The 14,826-nt window shown below is 40.8% G+C and overlaps 1 protein-coding gene across 4 annotated transcripts in view; it reads left to right on the plus strand.

The window, feature by feature from the left end:
• The window catches only part of LOC140211123 (acylamino-acid-releasing enzyme-like), an 83,690-nt gene that overhangs the window by 65,016 nt on the left and 3,848 nt on the right, over window positions 1-14,826 (plus strand). For all 4 annotated transcript variants that reach the window (XM_072280616.1, XM_072280618.1, XM_072280617.1 and 1 more), the window contains 4 exons: window positions 5,392-5,480; window positions 6,560-6,750; window positions 9,391-9,493; window positions 11,612-11,718. In XM_072280616.1, coding sequence (XP_072136717.1) covers window positions 5,392-5,480; window positions 6,560-6,750; window positions 9,391-9,493; window positions 11,612-11,718 — 490 coding nt within the window. The remainder of the gene's footprint in view (window positions 1-5,391; window positions 5,481-6,559; window positions 6,751-9,390; window positions 9,494-11,611; window positions 11,719-14,826) is intronic.

Consider the following 14,826-nt stretch of genomic DNA (forward strand, 5'->3'; position numbering starts at 1 on the left):
TTTGGGAGTTTAAATATATTGTTATATAAAAAAAAATTAGGGGCATTATTTTGCAAAGATGGATCTAGAAGGAAATGGACCTGGAAATAGACATGAAGGTTCAGCTAGTGAGGGGTAACGAAAGAAGTGATTGGAGGAGCCTGTTCATCCTGCGAAGCTGTGAGGTGATGTGTCGTGGTGAGGCTGCTTCAACAAGAGGGAGACTTGAAGGGCCGGGATGGTCTGTTTTCCTGCTGTAATTGTTAATTTAATTGTTACTTAGCAAAGCTAAGAGACAAGCAAAGTAGTCAGAGGAAGTGGGTAAATTAAGCGTAAATCATGATGAGTTACTCAGTATTGAGCCTTGGAAAAGGGTGTGGCAGAATTAGAAATGATCTTTCAAAAATCATTGGACTCTGACATGGTGCCAGAGAACTGGAAAATTGCAAGTGTCACTCCACTCTTTAAGAAAGGAGGAAGGCAGCAGAAAGGAAGTTATAGACCAGTTAGCCTGACCTCAGTGGTTGGGAAGATGTTAGAGTCAATTGTTAAGGATGAGGTGATAGAGTACTTGGTGCACAGGACAAGAAGGGACAAAGTCAGCATGGTTTCCTTAAGGGAAAATCCTGCCTGATGACCTGTTGGAATTCTTTGAGGAGATTACAAGTAGGATAGTAAAAAAGGATGCAGTGGATGTTGTATATTTGGGCTTTCAGAAGACCTTTGACAAGGTGTCACACATGAAGCTGCTTACCGAGTTAAGAGCCCATGATATTACAGGGAAGTTACTAATATAGTTAGAGCATTGGCTAATTAGAAAAAGACAGCGAGTGGGAATAAAAGGAACCTTTTCTGGTTGGCTACCAGTGACTACTGGTGTTCCGCAGGGGCCGGTTTTGGGACCACTTCTTTTTATGCTGTATATAAATGATTTAGATGATGAAGTAGATGGCTTTGTTGCCAGGTTTGCAGATGATATGAAGAATGGTGGAGGGGCAGGTAGTGTTGAGGAAACAGGTAGGGTGTAGAAGGACTTAGACAGATTAGGCAAGTGGACAAGGAAGTGGCAAATGAAATATAATGTTGGAAAGTGCATGGTCATGCTCCTTGATAGTAGAAATAAATGTGCGTACTATTTTCAAAACGAGGAGAAAATCCAAAAATCTGAGGTGCAAAGGGACTTGGGAGTCCTTGTGCAGAACACCCTAAGGTTAACTTGCAGGTTGAGTCGGTGGTGAGGAAGGCAAATGTGAGATTAAACACAAACAACAGGAATTCTGCAGATGCTGGAAATTCAAGCAACACACATCAAAGTTGCTGGTGAATGCAGCAGGCCCAGCAGCATCTGTAGGAAGAGGTGCAGTCGACGTTTCAGGCCGAGACCCTTCGTCAGGACTAACTGAAGGAAGAGTGAGTAAGGGATTTGAAAGTTGGAGGGGGAGGGGGAGATCCAAAATGACAGGAGAAGACAGGAGGGGGAGGGATAGAGCCAAGAGCTGGACAGGTGATAGGCAAAAGTGGATACGAGAGGATCATGGGACAGGAGGTCTGGGAAGAAAGACAAGGGGGGAGGGGATCCCAGAGGATGGGCAAGAGGTATATTCAGAGGGACAGAGGGAGAAAAAGGAGAGTGAGAGAAAGAATGTGTGCATAAAAATGAGTAACAGATGGGGTACGAGGGGGAGGTGGGGCCTTAGCGGAAGTTAGAGAAGTCAATGTTCATGCCATCAGGTTGGAGGCTACCCAGACGGAATATAAGGTGTTGTTCCTCCAACCTGAGTGTGGCTTCATCTTTACAGTAGAGGAGGCTGTGGATAGGCATGCCAGAATGGGAATGGGATGTGGAATTAAAATGTGTGGCTACTGGGAGATCCTGCTTTCTCTGGCGGACAGAGCGTAGATGTTCAGCAAAGCGGGCTCCCAGTCTGCGTCGGGTCTCGCCAATATATAAAAGGCCACATTGGGAGCACCGGACGCAGTATATCACCCCAGTCGACTCACAGGTGAAGTGTTGCCTCACCTGGAAGGACTGTTTGGGGCCCTGAATGGTGGTAAGGGAGGAAGTGTAAGGGCATGTGTAGCACTTGTTCCGCTTACACGGATAAGTGCCAGGAGGGACATCAGTGGGGAGGGATGGGGAGGACGAATGGACAAGGGAGTTGTGTAGGGAGCGATCCTTGCGGAATGCAGAGAGAGGCGGGGAGGGAAAGATGTGCTTAGTGGTGGGATCCCGTTGGAGGTGGCAGAAGTTACGGAGAATAATATGTGGGACCCGGAGGCTGGTGGGGTGGTAGGTGAGGACCAGGGGAACCCTATTCCTAGTGCGGTGGCGGGAGGATGGAGTGATAACAGATGTATGTGAAATGGGGGAGATGCGTTTAAGGGCAGAGTTGATAGTGGAGGAAGGGAAGCCCCTTTCTTTAAAAAAGGAAGACATCTCCCACTCTGTGCTCTCACTCCATCCTCCCGCCACCCCACTAGGAATAGGGTTCCCCTGGTCCTCACCTACCACCCCACCAGCCTCCGGGTCCAACATATTATTCTCCGTAACTTCCGCCACCTCCAACGGGATCCCACCACTAAGCACATCTTTCCCTCCCCACCTCTCTCTGCATTCGGCAGGGATCGCTCCCTACACAACTCCCTTGTCCATTCGTCCTCCCCATCCCTCCCCACTGATCTCCCTCCTGGCACTTATCCGTGTAAGCGGAACAAGTGCTACACATGCCCTTACACTTCCTCCCTTACCACCATTCGGGGCCCCAAACAGTCCTTCCAGGTGAGGCAACACTTCACCTGTGAGTCGACTGGGGTGATATACTGCGTCCGGTGCTCCCGATGTGGCCTTTTATATATTGGCGAGACCCGACGCAGACTGGGAGACCGCTTTGCTGAACATCTATGTTCTGTCCGCCAGAGAAAGCAGGATCTCCCAGTGGCCACACATTTTAATTCCACATCCCATTCCCATTCTGACATGTCTATCCACGGCTTCCTCTACTGTAAAGATGAAGCCACACTCAGGTTGGAGGAACAACACCTTATATTCCGTCTAGGTAGCCTCCAACCTGATGGCATGAACATCGACTTCTCTAACTTCGGCTAATGCCCCACCTCCCCCTCATACCCCATCTGTTACTCATTTTTATGCACACATTCTTTCTCTCACTCTCCTTTTTCTCCCTCTGTCCCTCTGAATATACCTCTTGCCCATCCTCTGGGTCCCCCCCCCCCCTTGTCTTTCTTCCCGGGCCTCCTGTCCCATGATCCTCTCGTATCCCCTTTTGCCTATCACCTGTCCAGCTCTTGGCTCCATCCCTCCCCCTGTTGTCTTTTCCTATCATTTTGGATCTCCCCCTCCCCCTCCAACTTTCAAATCCGTTACTCACTCTTCCTTCAGTTAGTCCTGATGAAGGGTCTCGGCCTGAAATGTCGACTGCACCTCTTCCTACAGACGCTGCTTGGCCTGCTGTGTTCACCAGCAACTTTGAAATGTGAGATTAGCATTCATTTCAAGTGGTCTAGAATACAAGAGCAGGGATGTGGTGCTGAGGCTTTATAAGGCACTGGTGAGGCCTCAGCTTGGCTGTACAGTTTTGGGCTCCTCATCTTTGAAGAGATGTGCTGACATTGGAGAGGATCTAGAGGAGGATCACAAGAATGATTCCAGGAATGAAAGGGTTATCATACGAGGCACATTTGATAGCTCTGGGTCTGTACTTGCTGAAATTTAGAAGGATGAGGGGGGATCTCATTGAAACCTTTTGAATGTTGAAAGGCCTAGACAGAGTAATGTGGAAAGGATGTTTCCCATGGTGGGAAGGTCCAGAACAAGAGGGCACAACCGCAGTATAGAAGGGCATCCATTCAAAACAGAGATACAGAGAAATTACTTTAGCCAGAGGGTGGTAAATTTGTGGAATTTGTTGCCACATCCAGCTGTGGAGGCCAAGTTGTTCGGTGTATTTAAGGCAGAGATTAATAGGTTCTTGATAGCATCAAAGGTTATGGGGAGAAGGCCGGGAAATAAGGTTGAAGAGGAGAGAAAAAAAGGATCAGCCATGATTGAATGGAAGAGCAGACTTGATGGGCCAAATGGCCTAATTCTGCTCCTATGTCTTATGGTCTTATAGTAGAAAATTTATCTTGGACCAGGTCAATGGGAGTAGGCAGCTTCAATGGTTTTGGCATGGACTAGATGGACAGAGGGTCCTATTTCTGTGCTGTACATTTCTATGACTCTATGATCAACAATTGAACAAATCTGCTTGCGTCAAATTAAAATACTGCAAACTTGGAAAAAGTAGAAAATGTCAGGAATATTCAGTAGACTGCCAAGGTCATAGGTTTGAAATGTTAACCAAATTAGTTGTTCCAACATTTTCTGTTTTAAATCTGGTTTTAGTTATTTCTGACTTAAGGATTGTTGGTTATTCTTACTGTGAGTTACTGGCTAATGTACAGAAGTTGATGGTTGGCCTAACTTTGTGGAATATTTATAAAATATTTTAAATCATTGACCCAGCCTTATTCCAAATTGCAACCATAAAGTCTGATTAGTTAACTGGAAAGATGTGCAGAGTAGAGACAAATGAAATTTAATCCAGAGAAGTGTAAGGTAATACACTTTGGAAATTCTAATTTTGGTAGGGCAATTTAAGTAAATACTGTAGCAGGGACATTAGAAACAATGATGTACAGCGAGACTTGGGATGCAAGTCCCATAGCTCTTTGGAAGTGGTGATGCAGGTTGATAGGGTAATGAAAAAGGCTCATCTTCATAGGCCAGTGCTTTGAATATGAACTGGATATCATGGTGTAGATGTACAAAGCATTGATTAGACCATCCTTAGAGTAAAGCATACAGATCTGGTCATACTATAGAAAAGATATGATAGCAATAGAGAGAGTGTAGAAGATTCACCATTGTGTTGCCTGTGATAGAGTGTTGTAGTTGTAAGGAGAGATTGGATAAACTGGATATATTCTCACTGGAATATAAGAGGCTGAAGGGTGATCTTGGATTTTATAAAATTATGAGGAACATGATGGGATAGATAATTAGAATCTTCCTCCAATGGCAAAGGAATCTAGAACTAGAAAGCACAGATTTAAGGTGAGAGAGGAGAAATTTAAAAGCAATCTGTGGTGTAAATTTTTCACGCAGAGGGCAAGAATATCCAGATAAAGTTGCCAGTTGAGTTTGTGGAGGCAGATACAATTACAGTGTTTAAAATGTATTTGGATAGATGCAGTACTTGGTTTAGAAAGGAATGGATGGGCCTTGGAACTTTTGGTCAAATAGGATTAGCATAAGTAAGCATAGATGAGATAGCCAAAAAGGCTGCATTTCTATACTGTACAATTTGTGATCCCGTGATCCTGATGGGGGGCATTTTGTGTTTCTTTCAGTGAATTATAGAGGATCTTGTGGCTTTGGACAAGACAGTATTTGGTCACTACTCGGTAATATAGGAAGCCAAGACGTGAAAGATGTGCAGGTAATGAGCTAGTCAAATCATTTTTACAGAATTTCAGATGGAGCTAACAGCCAGAATTACTGGAATAGGCAAGACTTGAATACTGAGGAATGTTTCTTGGAACTTCATCTACTTCATCTGTATTACATCCTGGACGGTGAGTGGTTGTTTTGGTAAAAGACCTTAATCCTGAATAACAGGATGCAGAAAAAACATAGAATCAAAATGAGATGAGATGCAATAAGGTGCAACATACTTCTGGAAGTCATTTATACCATACTTTATTTTTGTAGAATATTTCAGTTTTCTGTTTTTCTTATAGTACAAATGTATAATGAAATATTGGAGTTAAAAATATTGAAATTTACTGCTCATACGAAGAATGCTGATGTGGTTTCTTTACTTTAAAAGGATGGATTAAGTAGTGGAAAGCTTAAAAGAATTACATAAGTGTGTAGCAAATTAGTGGAAAATATTCTAAAAGACAGTTACAGATTAATAAAAGAAAGCAGGGATGGATTTGTGGAAAACATGAAGAACAGTAAGTAAAGGCTCATAGGATCCAAGGGAAAGTGGCACTACTCCAGAATTGGCTCAGTGGCAGTGATTGTAGTTTTAGTGACTATAATATCGTATGAACTGGGACTCTCCGAGAAACCTGCCTTTCAAGATGTGGTTTCAATTTACCAATGATAGATTAAGCAGCTTTCAGATTATGCCAAAATTGGCACTGCAGTTGATTATGAGGAATTCAGCTATAGGAAGCTATCAATGAACTTGTCATGTGGGAAGAATGCCAGGGACGGAAACCAGGGCAAGTAAATACAAAATATATGGTAAGATGCCCTTCTCCATGGTCACAGCCTACTTAAGAAGACCTGTTATGTTGTGCATGTTACCTTAGATCTCATGTACAATAGAATTCTGCAATGAATACCTTGGGGTGAGATGCATCATTTGTTTAATGTAATTCTTCTAATGCTGAAGAACTTCAGATAGAGGAGTACTGTGATCAAGTTCAGATTTGTTGAAGAAACTGGTGATACTCCAATGGCAATTTCTTTTTGTATACTGCTCCAAAAGTCTGTGTTTTATTTCAGTTTGCTGTTGAAAGTGTGTTAAAGGAAGGATTTGTAAATTCTGAGAAGATTTTACTAATTGGTGGCTCACATGGAGGATTTATTGGTTGTCACCTGATCGGCCAGTATCCTGGTTTCTACAAGGCCTTCGCCACGAGGAATCCTGTCATTAACCTGGCTTCCAAGCTGGGTACAACAGATATTCCTGACCAGTGAGTTTGGATTCTCCTGGAATATACACACATAATATGTATCATATTTTGTTTCTCAGTATGTACAAACATAGAAATTGTAATTACTAAAGTTATTTTTCAGTGAAAAATTAAATTTCTGCACCTCAATGCATTCACATGCTTTTCATTTTTGAGAACTAGACTGTATTCCAACCATAGTTATATGATAAAGATCTCTCTTGCTTCTAGGATCCCTACAATGTAATGAACTTGTTGAGGTTGAAACACCGAATAGCTATGCCGCATAGCATAGAATTACAGTAACCTTAAACTAAATTGGCAGCAAATCATAAACGCAAGAGATTCGGCAGATGTTGAAAATCCAGAATAACATATACAAAATGCTGGAGGAGCTTGGCAACCTACTGAAAGGAATAAGCAGTCGATGTTTCAGGCTGAGACCCGTCATCAGGACTGGGTGAAGTAGACACCAGTCTTGACGAAAGGTCTTGACTCGAAATGTTGACTGTTTATTCCTTCCATTGATGTTGCCTGACCTGCTGAATTCCTCCAACATTCTGTACGTGTTAGTAAATTGTCAGGCTGACTTAGAGACTCTAGAAATTAATTGTATAGGGAATTGAAGACATCACGATGTTGCAAGTAATGATGTACCACCTATTTTCAAGCTAAACTATATAACTAAGGAAAAGTGAGCCACATTGCACCTGGATCACACTAATTGTACAACCAGTTCACACTGTTTTGCCTCATTTGGTTCCTTTCAACATAACCTTTTATTCCCTCCTCTCCATATGCTTTTGTGTCTCAACAATCCTCTGTGATAATTTCTTCACTTTTTTTTTAAAGATTAAAAACTTGCCTCTGCAGTCCTTATTTAATTTCTTGATGAGTTTGTTATTGACTGCCACTGTATTTGTACTCCCCAGCACCCTCTGTAAATGTACCAAAATATTACATATTTTCATATTAACTTTAATCATACCACAGTAACTGCTTAAAAATGTAAGCTACAATTTTGACTGATTGAAGATAATTGAAGATTTTTAATTTATTCATTTATTTAGAGAAAAATGTTATTGAAATGATAGTGCTACTGTATGATTTCTCCTCTGCTCCCTCCGTAGATTCCTGGGTGTTCTATAGTTCTATTGAACACTTAATTGTTTTTGCAATTTTTATCTGCACTCATTCAATCAAAACATGGTAGAATACCAAGAAAAAATACAAGTATTATAAAGAGGTGCCTTCTTGAAAATAAACATTGATGCACTTGAGAGAAATCACTGAGAAATGATTCTAGAAGTTCTGGGAAATTCTAAGTTTTAAATTCTTAATGTAATTGCACAGGGCTTTGTTGAGACCTCGTGTGCAATATAGTGTGTAATTCTGATCTCTATAGCTGAAAAATGATGTATGCTTGTCTTGGAATAAGTGTAGAGTACACTCACTAAAATGGTTTTTGACATGCAGTGATAATGCTGTGAAGGAGAGTGAGGTGGATTAACACCCATCCACTGGAGTTTAGAAGGAAGAGAGGTGATGTCATAGAAGTAGGTAAAATTCTTGAGAGGAATTCATATGGTGGATCTGGAGAAGCTTTTTATGCATGGAGAATCCAGAATCAGGGAGCCTTGTCTCGGAATGAAGAATCAGCTATTTAGTAATTAGACAGGAGAAATCCTAGTGCAGTGTAAATCTCAGAAACCGTATGCCTTGGAAGGCTATGATTATTCAGTCACTGGGTGTATTCAAGGTGAGGTTAAATGAAAATCCATTAATATAAAGTATTAATGTATCTTTCTCCTCAGACAGTATTTGAATTGCTGAGAACCACAATCATTTTCTATTATTTTTATTATGTTGTTAGGAGGCCAATTAAACTTAATTTGCTCTATTTTATTAGTCTTCTACACATTATCTCTTAAATTTTGAAATTTAAAATTGCCACATAAAAAGATTACCATAGGTAGCTTGGGAATTCGCCAAATCCCACATATCTGTGCTCGATTTTGGATTTGTTCAAGTTGGAAAAGGGACTTCATGGAGACCAAGTGCTAATGGTGGTATGTCCATAGCACGCTGTAATCACAGCTATTTGACCTTTGGATAAGTTCTGATACTCTACTTCATATTCACAGTTTTTAACTGAATACTTTTCTATTCTAATTTGCAAATGCTTTGCATTGGGCCAGGTTGTTATTTTCAGTATTATTCATTTGTCTGAAAAAGTGGACATTACTTTTCCTTAAGCTTTGTATTTGTGATAACTGAATTGTCTTGGGAACTGGGGATCCTCACTATGCTGATAGCATTGAATTGTAAGCATGGCAATTATTTTGCTGTCCGAGCTGCAATGAGAGGTAACAATTTTACTTTCAGTCTGACCCATACAGGCTTAAGAAGGTCATATGTCTAGTGAAGGTTTCAGTGCCCCATTAGAGGAGGCAGGGAAATTAAAGGAAGATGTTATTTGTTGCTGCCATTTATTAGTCATGGGGCAAAGCAGAGGTTGGCTTAAGGGTATATAATCTCAGAAACAGCAAAATATTCTTGGACCTGCCTTGACCTGAGGTACAGCTGACTTTAATTTTGAAGTAGACTAGTAAATGCAAGTTAAGGTCTGTTTTGTTTTATTTTGGTGTCTTTTCTCAACAGCACTATGGTGCAAGCTGGCTTTGAGTTTGCCCCAGACCAGTTACCTACTCCTTCTGTGCTGGCAACATTATTGAGCAAATCGCCCATTATATATATTTCTCAGGTAAGAAGGAAGCTGGAGCATTATGGAGATTTAAGAGACCTTTAGATAGGCACATGGTTGAAGAAAAATCGAGGGCCATGTGGGAGGGAACCATAAGAGCAAGTTGCTGGGCGGCATGGTCTAGGCCCCGAGCCCTCACAGCGGCCAGGTCTTAATGCGAGGTGCAATCTGATTTTAGGACACTTTAAACACTGGCCCAGATTGGAGGCGAGAGTTGATTTTGCTTGCAGTCCATGATGTTCACTCCTCTCTCCATGGCTATGAAGCCTTTCGCTGTTTGTTTTTTTGGTCAATTTAATCAGCGGCCCAGTTAGACTGAAAAGACGGGGTGTCAGGCTCTGAGACGAGAACCGATTTTACTCACTCTCCATGATGGTCACTCCTCCATGGCACTGAGGCTACAAAGACTGCTGTGTCTCTTGCCCTCCAATATTGTGAAGTGTCTCTTGCCCTCCAATATTGTAACTGATAAGTGAGGCTTTGAGCTGCTCTGGAGTTTGGATATGAGGACTCAATTTGGTTCAGAATCTTGTTCGCTTCAATTGTTTTCATAATTAATATTGTTTTCCTTTCTCTTACACATCGCGTGTTGGTCTTTTATTTTTTTTTCTTTAATTGGGTTCTTTCAGGTTTCTTGCTTTGTGGCTACCTGTAAGTAAACGAATCTCAAGGTTGTATAATTTATACATTCTTTGATAATAAACTCATTTTGAACCTTTGAATGAGAAGTTGAGAACTGGGGTTGTAAAGAGAGACATTTCTATTACTTTTTTACATCTTCCAGGCAAGCTGCCATTGAAATAGTGCAAAAAATTAGAAAACAGTAGCTTAGTTGATAAACTTCTTGAATTTTTTTTCTCATCACAAAACTTGTCACTGAGAAAATAATGTATCAGAGATGTCAGCTTTAATTATTTGTATGTCAGTTTTCACTTACGGTGAATAGCCACGTTCTTTTCCCTATGGCGGGGAGGCCAGAACTAGGGGGCATAGGTTTAAAGCAAAAGAAGAAAGATTTAAAAGAACAAACACGAGGAAATCTGCAGATGCTGGAAATTCAAGCAACACACACAAAACGCTGATGGAACGCAGCAGACCAGACAGCATCCATAGGAAGAAGTACAGTCGACGTTTCGGGCCGAGACCCTTCATCAGGACTAACTGAAAGAAAAGATAGTAAGAGATTTGAGAGGGGGAAGGGGAGATCGGAAATGATAGGAGAAGACAGGAGGGGGAGGGAAGAAGCTGAGAGCTGTAAAGAGATTTAAAAGGAACCTGAGAAGCAATTTTTTCATACACATGGATGTGCAAATATTGGATGAACTGCCAGAAGAATTGGTAATGGCAGGTACAATTACAGCATTTCATAGATATTTGGATAGGAAAGGTTTAAAGCAGGGGTTTCCAACCTGGGGTCCATGGACCCTTTGCTTAATGTTATTGGCTCATGGCATGCAAAATGCTGGAAACCCCTGGTTTAAAGGGATATGAGCCAAATACCAGAAAATGAGACTAGTTCAGTTTTCCTATGGATGAACTGGCTTGTCTGAACTGGCTTGTCCTCTGTTGGTATATACTGAGATGGTATAATTAAAAATTAAAATTAAAGATTAGCTTTATTTGTCACATGTACATTGAAACAGGCAGTGAAATGTGTCGTTCGCGTCAATGACCAACACAGTCTGAGGACATGCTGGGGCAGCCTGCAGATGTCACCATGCTTCTGGTGCTAACATTAGCATACTCACAACTTACAAATCCTAACCTGTACATCTTTGAAATGTGGGAGGAAACCCATATGGTCTTGGGAAAAATGTACAGATTATTTACCGGCACCAGTGGGAATTGGACCCTGATGCATGTTTCACATTCCATCATTGAAAAGGGAAATGTGTTGCATCGAATAAAGCCAATTACTGCAGTACCATCTCAAGTAACTGAAATTTTATTACCCTTTGTCACCACAGATTATATTTACAACTTGCTTTAATATTAATAAGGTATATTGAAAGAGTGGGTTTGGGATTACAATTTAGTTAAATAAAATGTTATAATTTAAATTACTTAACTCAAACCTACTGTCTCTGTTCAGTACTTGTAAACATATATTTTTTTCAGGCAACAACTCCAGTTTTGATAATGTTAGGTGAGAAAGACAAACGGGTTCACCCTTCACAAGGTCTTCAACTCCACGGTGCGCTGAAAGCCAGAGGGGTTCCTGTACGGTAAGTTCTGTGTAAATCTGAGCAGCCTGTGGGCTCAAGCAACAGCTACAAGGATTATATTCGATCGTGAGGATTAGGCTTTGTTGTAGATCTGCAGATTTGGACCTTTTGTCCTGTTATTAAATTCATAGCTGTAAATGTTTTGTCTAAATTTTAATTTCACAGCTATAAATACTTTGTCTGGCTATGAACAAATAGCCACAAATGCAAGCAAAAGGCTGTGATTGTTCGATCATCCATTCAGACTGTCTGCCTGTGTTCTCAAAGCAGTAATGGATCAATAAGCAGCAGGATGCCTTATGCTTATGTATCCAATAGAAAAAAGTACTTAATAATGAATGATCTTGTGACAAGTGATTTGACTGTAGTTCCTGTATTAAATTTATACTTATTAATGTTGCATGTTTTTATTTTTGTCATCTCAGCCAAAAAGACCCTATAAATGCTTCCCTGCTGTATCACCACTCTAATCTGTGCTGTCCTCCAAATTTATGTAATTTACTGATTTCTTTTTAACTTGTATTTGTTTATTATTTTCACATATACTGATACACGGTGAAAGCTTTCATCTTGCATGCCATCCAGACAGCTTGTTATACTCCTAGTCATCATTATCCGAGTATGCACTAACAATTTCACTTCATCAACATCTCCCCTCCCTCTTCTGTCTCTAAATGATCAGAGTTCTGACCAGATGAGCAACTATCTGAAAATGAACCATACTGCTTATAATTCAGGAGTCATGTTTTATTCTGCAATAGGCTATGGACTATATCCTATTATTCAATTAAGACCATCTATTTCCATTTTTATTACTGCATATGAATCAGATCATTTATGCCAAAAGTTTCATCCTTATCTTTATTCACTGACTTATTAAGACACAAGAGGAGATCACTTGGGCCATTAGGTTCATGTGAGCCTTTGGCAAAGCCTTTGCAATAGGTCCGTTGTTTCTTCTGCTATAACATATTCCATCTCTTATCCACTTACTGATTCTTTTGCTACTTCCCTCCATTAAGAAGAAATTCTTCATTGAAGTTAACCACGCTGGCAGCTCTCAGAGTCAAGATCAATGTGGTCCCTGGAGCTATGAGGCAGCAGCACTAACCTCCACGTCACTCAGTGTTGCCTCTAGCCTTCGTTCCAATAGATTATGTGTCAGACTTGTCCTTCTCTGCCTCAGGAAACTGAGGACAATTTGATACCCATCATATCCCCTTGCTCACACAAAGTGTGTCCGTTCTGGTTAAGCAGTGCCACAATTATAAAATTTTTAAGTACATTATCATTTTGTCCATGATCTTACTATAATCCTGTAATCCCCTATTAGAGATCTGAAGACCTCCAATTCTGATCTCCTGATCATCGTTAGGTTTCATCATTCATATGGCTGGAGTTTCTGGGGACAATTTGGAAGACACAGGATAGATACATACCAAAGATGAAGAAGTATTCTAAAGGGAGGATGAAGCAACTCCAGCTGTCAAGGAAATTCAAAAGCAACATAAAAGTAAAAAGCGGGCATATTATATTGCAAAGATTAGTGGGAGGTAAGAGGATTGGGTAGCTTTTAAAAACCAACAGAAGACAACTAAAAGAACCCTAACAAGAGAAAAGATTAAATGTGTGGATAATCTAGCCAATAATATTAAGAGGATATCAAAGTTATTTTTCCCAGATATGTAAAGAATAAAAGAGAGGTGAGAGTGGATATTGGACTGCCGGAAAATTATGCTGAAGAGGTAGTAATGGGGAACAAAGAAATGGCTGAAAAAGTTCATCAGTATTTTGTGTTGGCAACACTAGCAATATGCCAGAAATGCGATAGTGTCAGGGGTCAGAAGTCAGCAAGGTTGTTGTGACTAAGGAGAAGGTGCTTGGGAAATGGAAAGGTCAGAAGGTAGGTAAGTCACCTGGACCAAATGGACTACATCCCAGGGATCTGAAAAAGGTAGCTGAAGAGGTTGTGGAAGCATTAGTAATCAGCTTTCAAGAATCACTAGATTCTGGAATGATTCCAGAGGTCTGGAAAATGTACATATGTCACTCAGAATCAGAATCAGGTTTACCATCACTGGCACATGAAGTGAAATTTTGCAGCATCAGTACATTGCAATACATAATAAAAACTATAAATTACAATAAGTATATATTAAAAATTAAATAAGTAGTGCAAAATAAAAGAAAAAATACAGGCGTAGTGTTCATGGGTTCATTGTCCATTCAGAACTGAGGGGAAGAAGCTGTTCTTGAAACATTGATTGTATGTCTTCAGGCTGCTGTACCCCTCCTTAATGGTAGCAATGAGAAAAGGGCATGTTCTGGGTGGTGGGGCCCTTAATGATTGCTGCTGCCTTTTTGAAGCATTGCCTTTTAAAGGTATCCTGGATGCTAGGGAGGCTAGTGCCCATGATGGAGCTGGGTGAGTTACAACTTTCCACAGCTTTTTCCAATCTTGTGCAATGGGCTCTCTACGCCAGACAGTGATGCTCTCCAAAGTACGTCTGTAGAAATTTGTGAGTGACTTCTTTGGTGACATACCAATTCTCCTCAGACTCCTAACGAAATATAGTCACTGTCGTGCCTTCTTTGTAAGTGCATCAATATGTTGGGCCCAGGATAGATCCTCAGAGATCTAGCTACTCACTCTTTAAGAAGGGGGGAGGCAGAGAAAGAAAATAATAGGCTAGTTAGTCTGACTTCAGTGGTTGGGAAGATGTTGGAGTTCACTGTTAAGCCTAAAGCTTGTGGGTACTTGGAGGCACATGACATGCCAAAGTCAGCATGGTTTTCTGAAGGGGAAATCTTGTCTGACAAATCTTTTGAAATTCTTTGAGAAAATATCAGACAGGAATGACAAATGTGAGTCAGTGGATGTTCCAAACAGAAGAAAATCTGCAGATGCTGGAAATCTGATTTTTGCGTGTTGTGTTAGTGGATGTTGTTTACTTGGATTTTCAGAAGGCCATCCACAGGGTACCGCACATGAGGCTGTTTAACAAGATAATAGCCCATGGTATTACAGGAAAGATACTAGCCTGGATAGAAGATTAGCTAACTGGCAGGAGGCAAAGAGTGGGAATAAAGGGAGGATATTTTGGTTGG

Source organism: Mobula birostris, chromosome 16 (genome assembly GCF_030028105.1).
Source record: "Mobula birostris isolate sMobBir1 chromosome 16, sMobBir1.hap1, whole genome shotgun sequence".
Classification (NCBI taxonomy): domain Eukaryota; kingdom Metazoa; phylum Chordata; class Chondrichthyes; order Myliobatiformes; family Myliobatidae; genus Mobula; species Mobula birostris.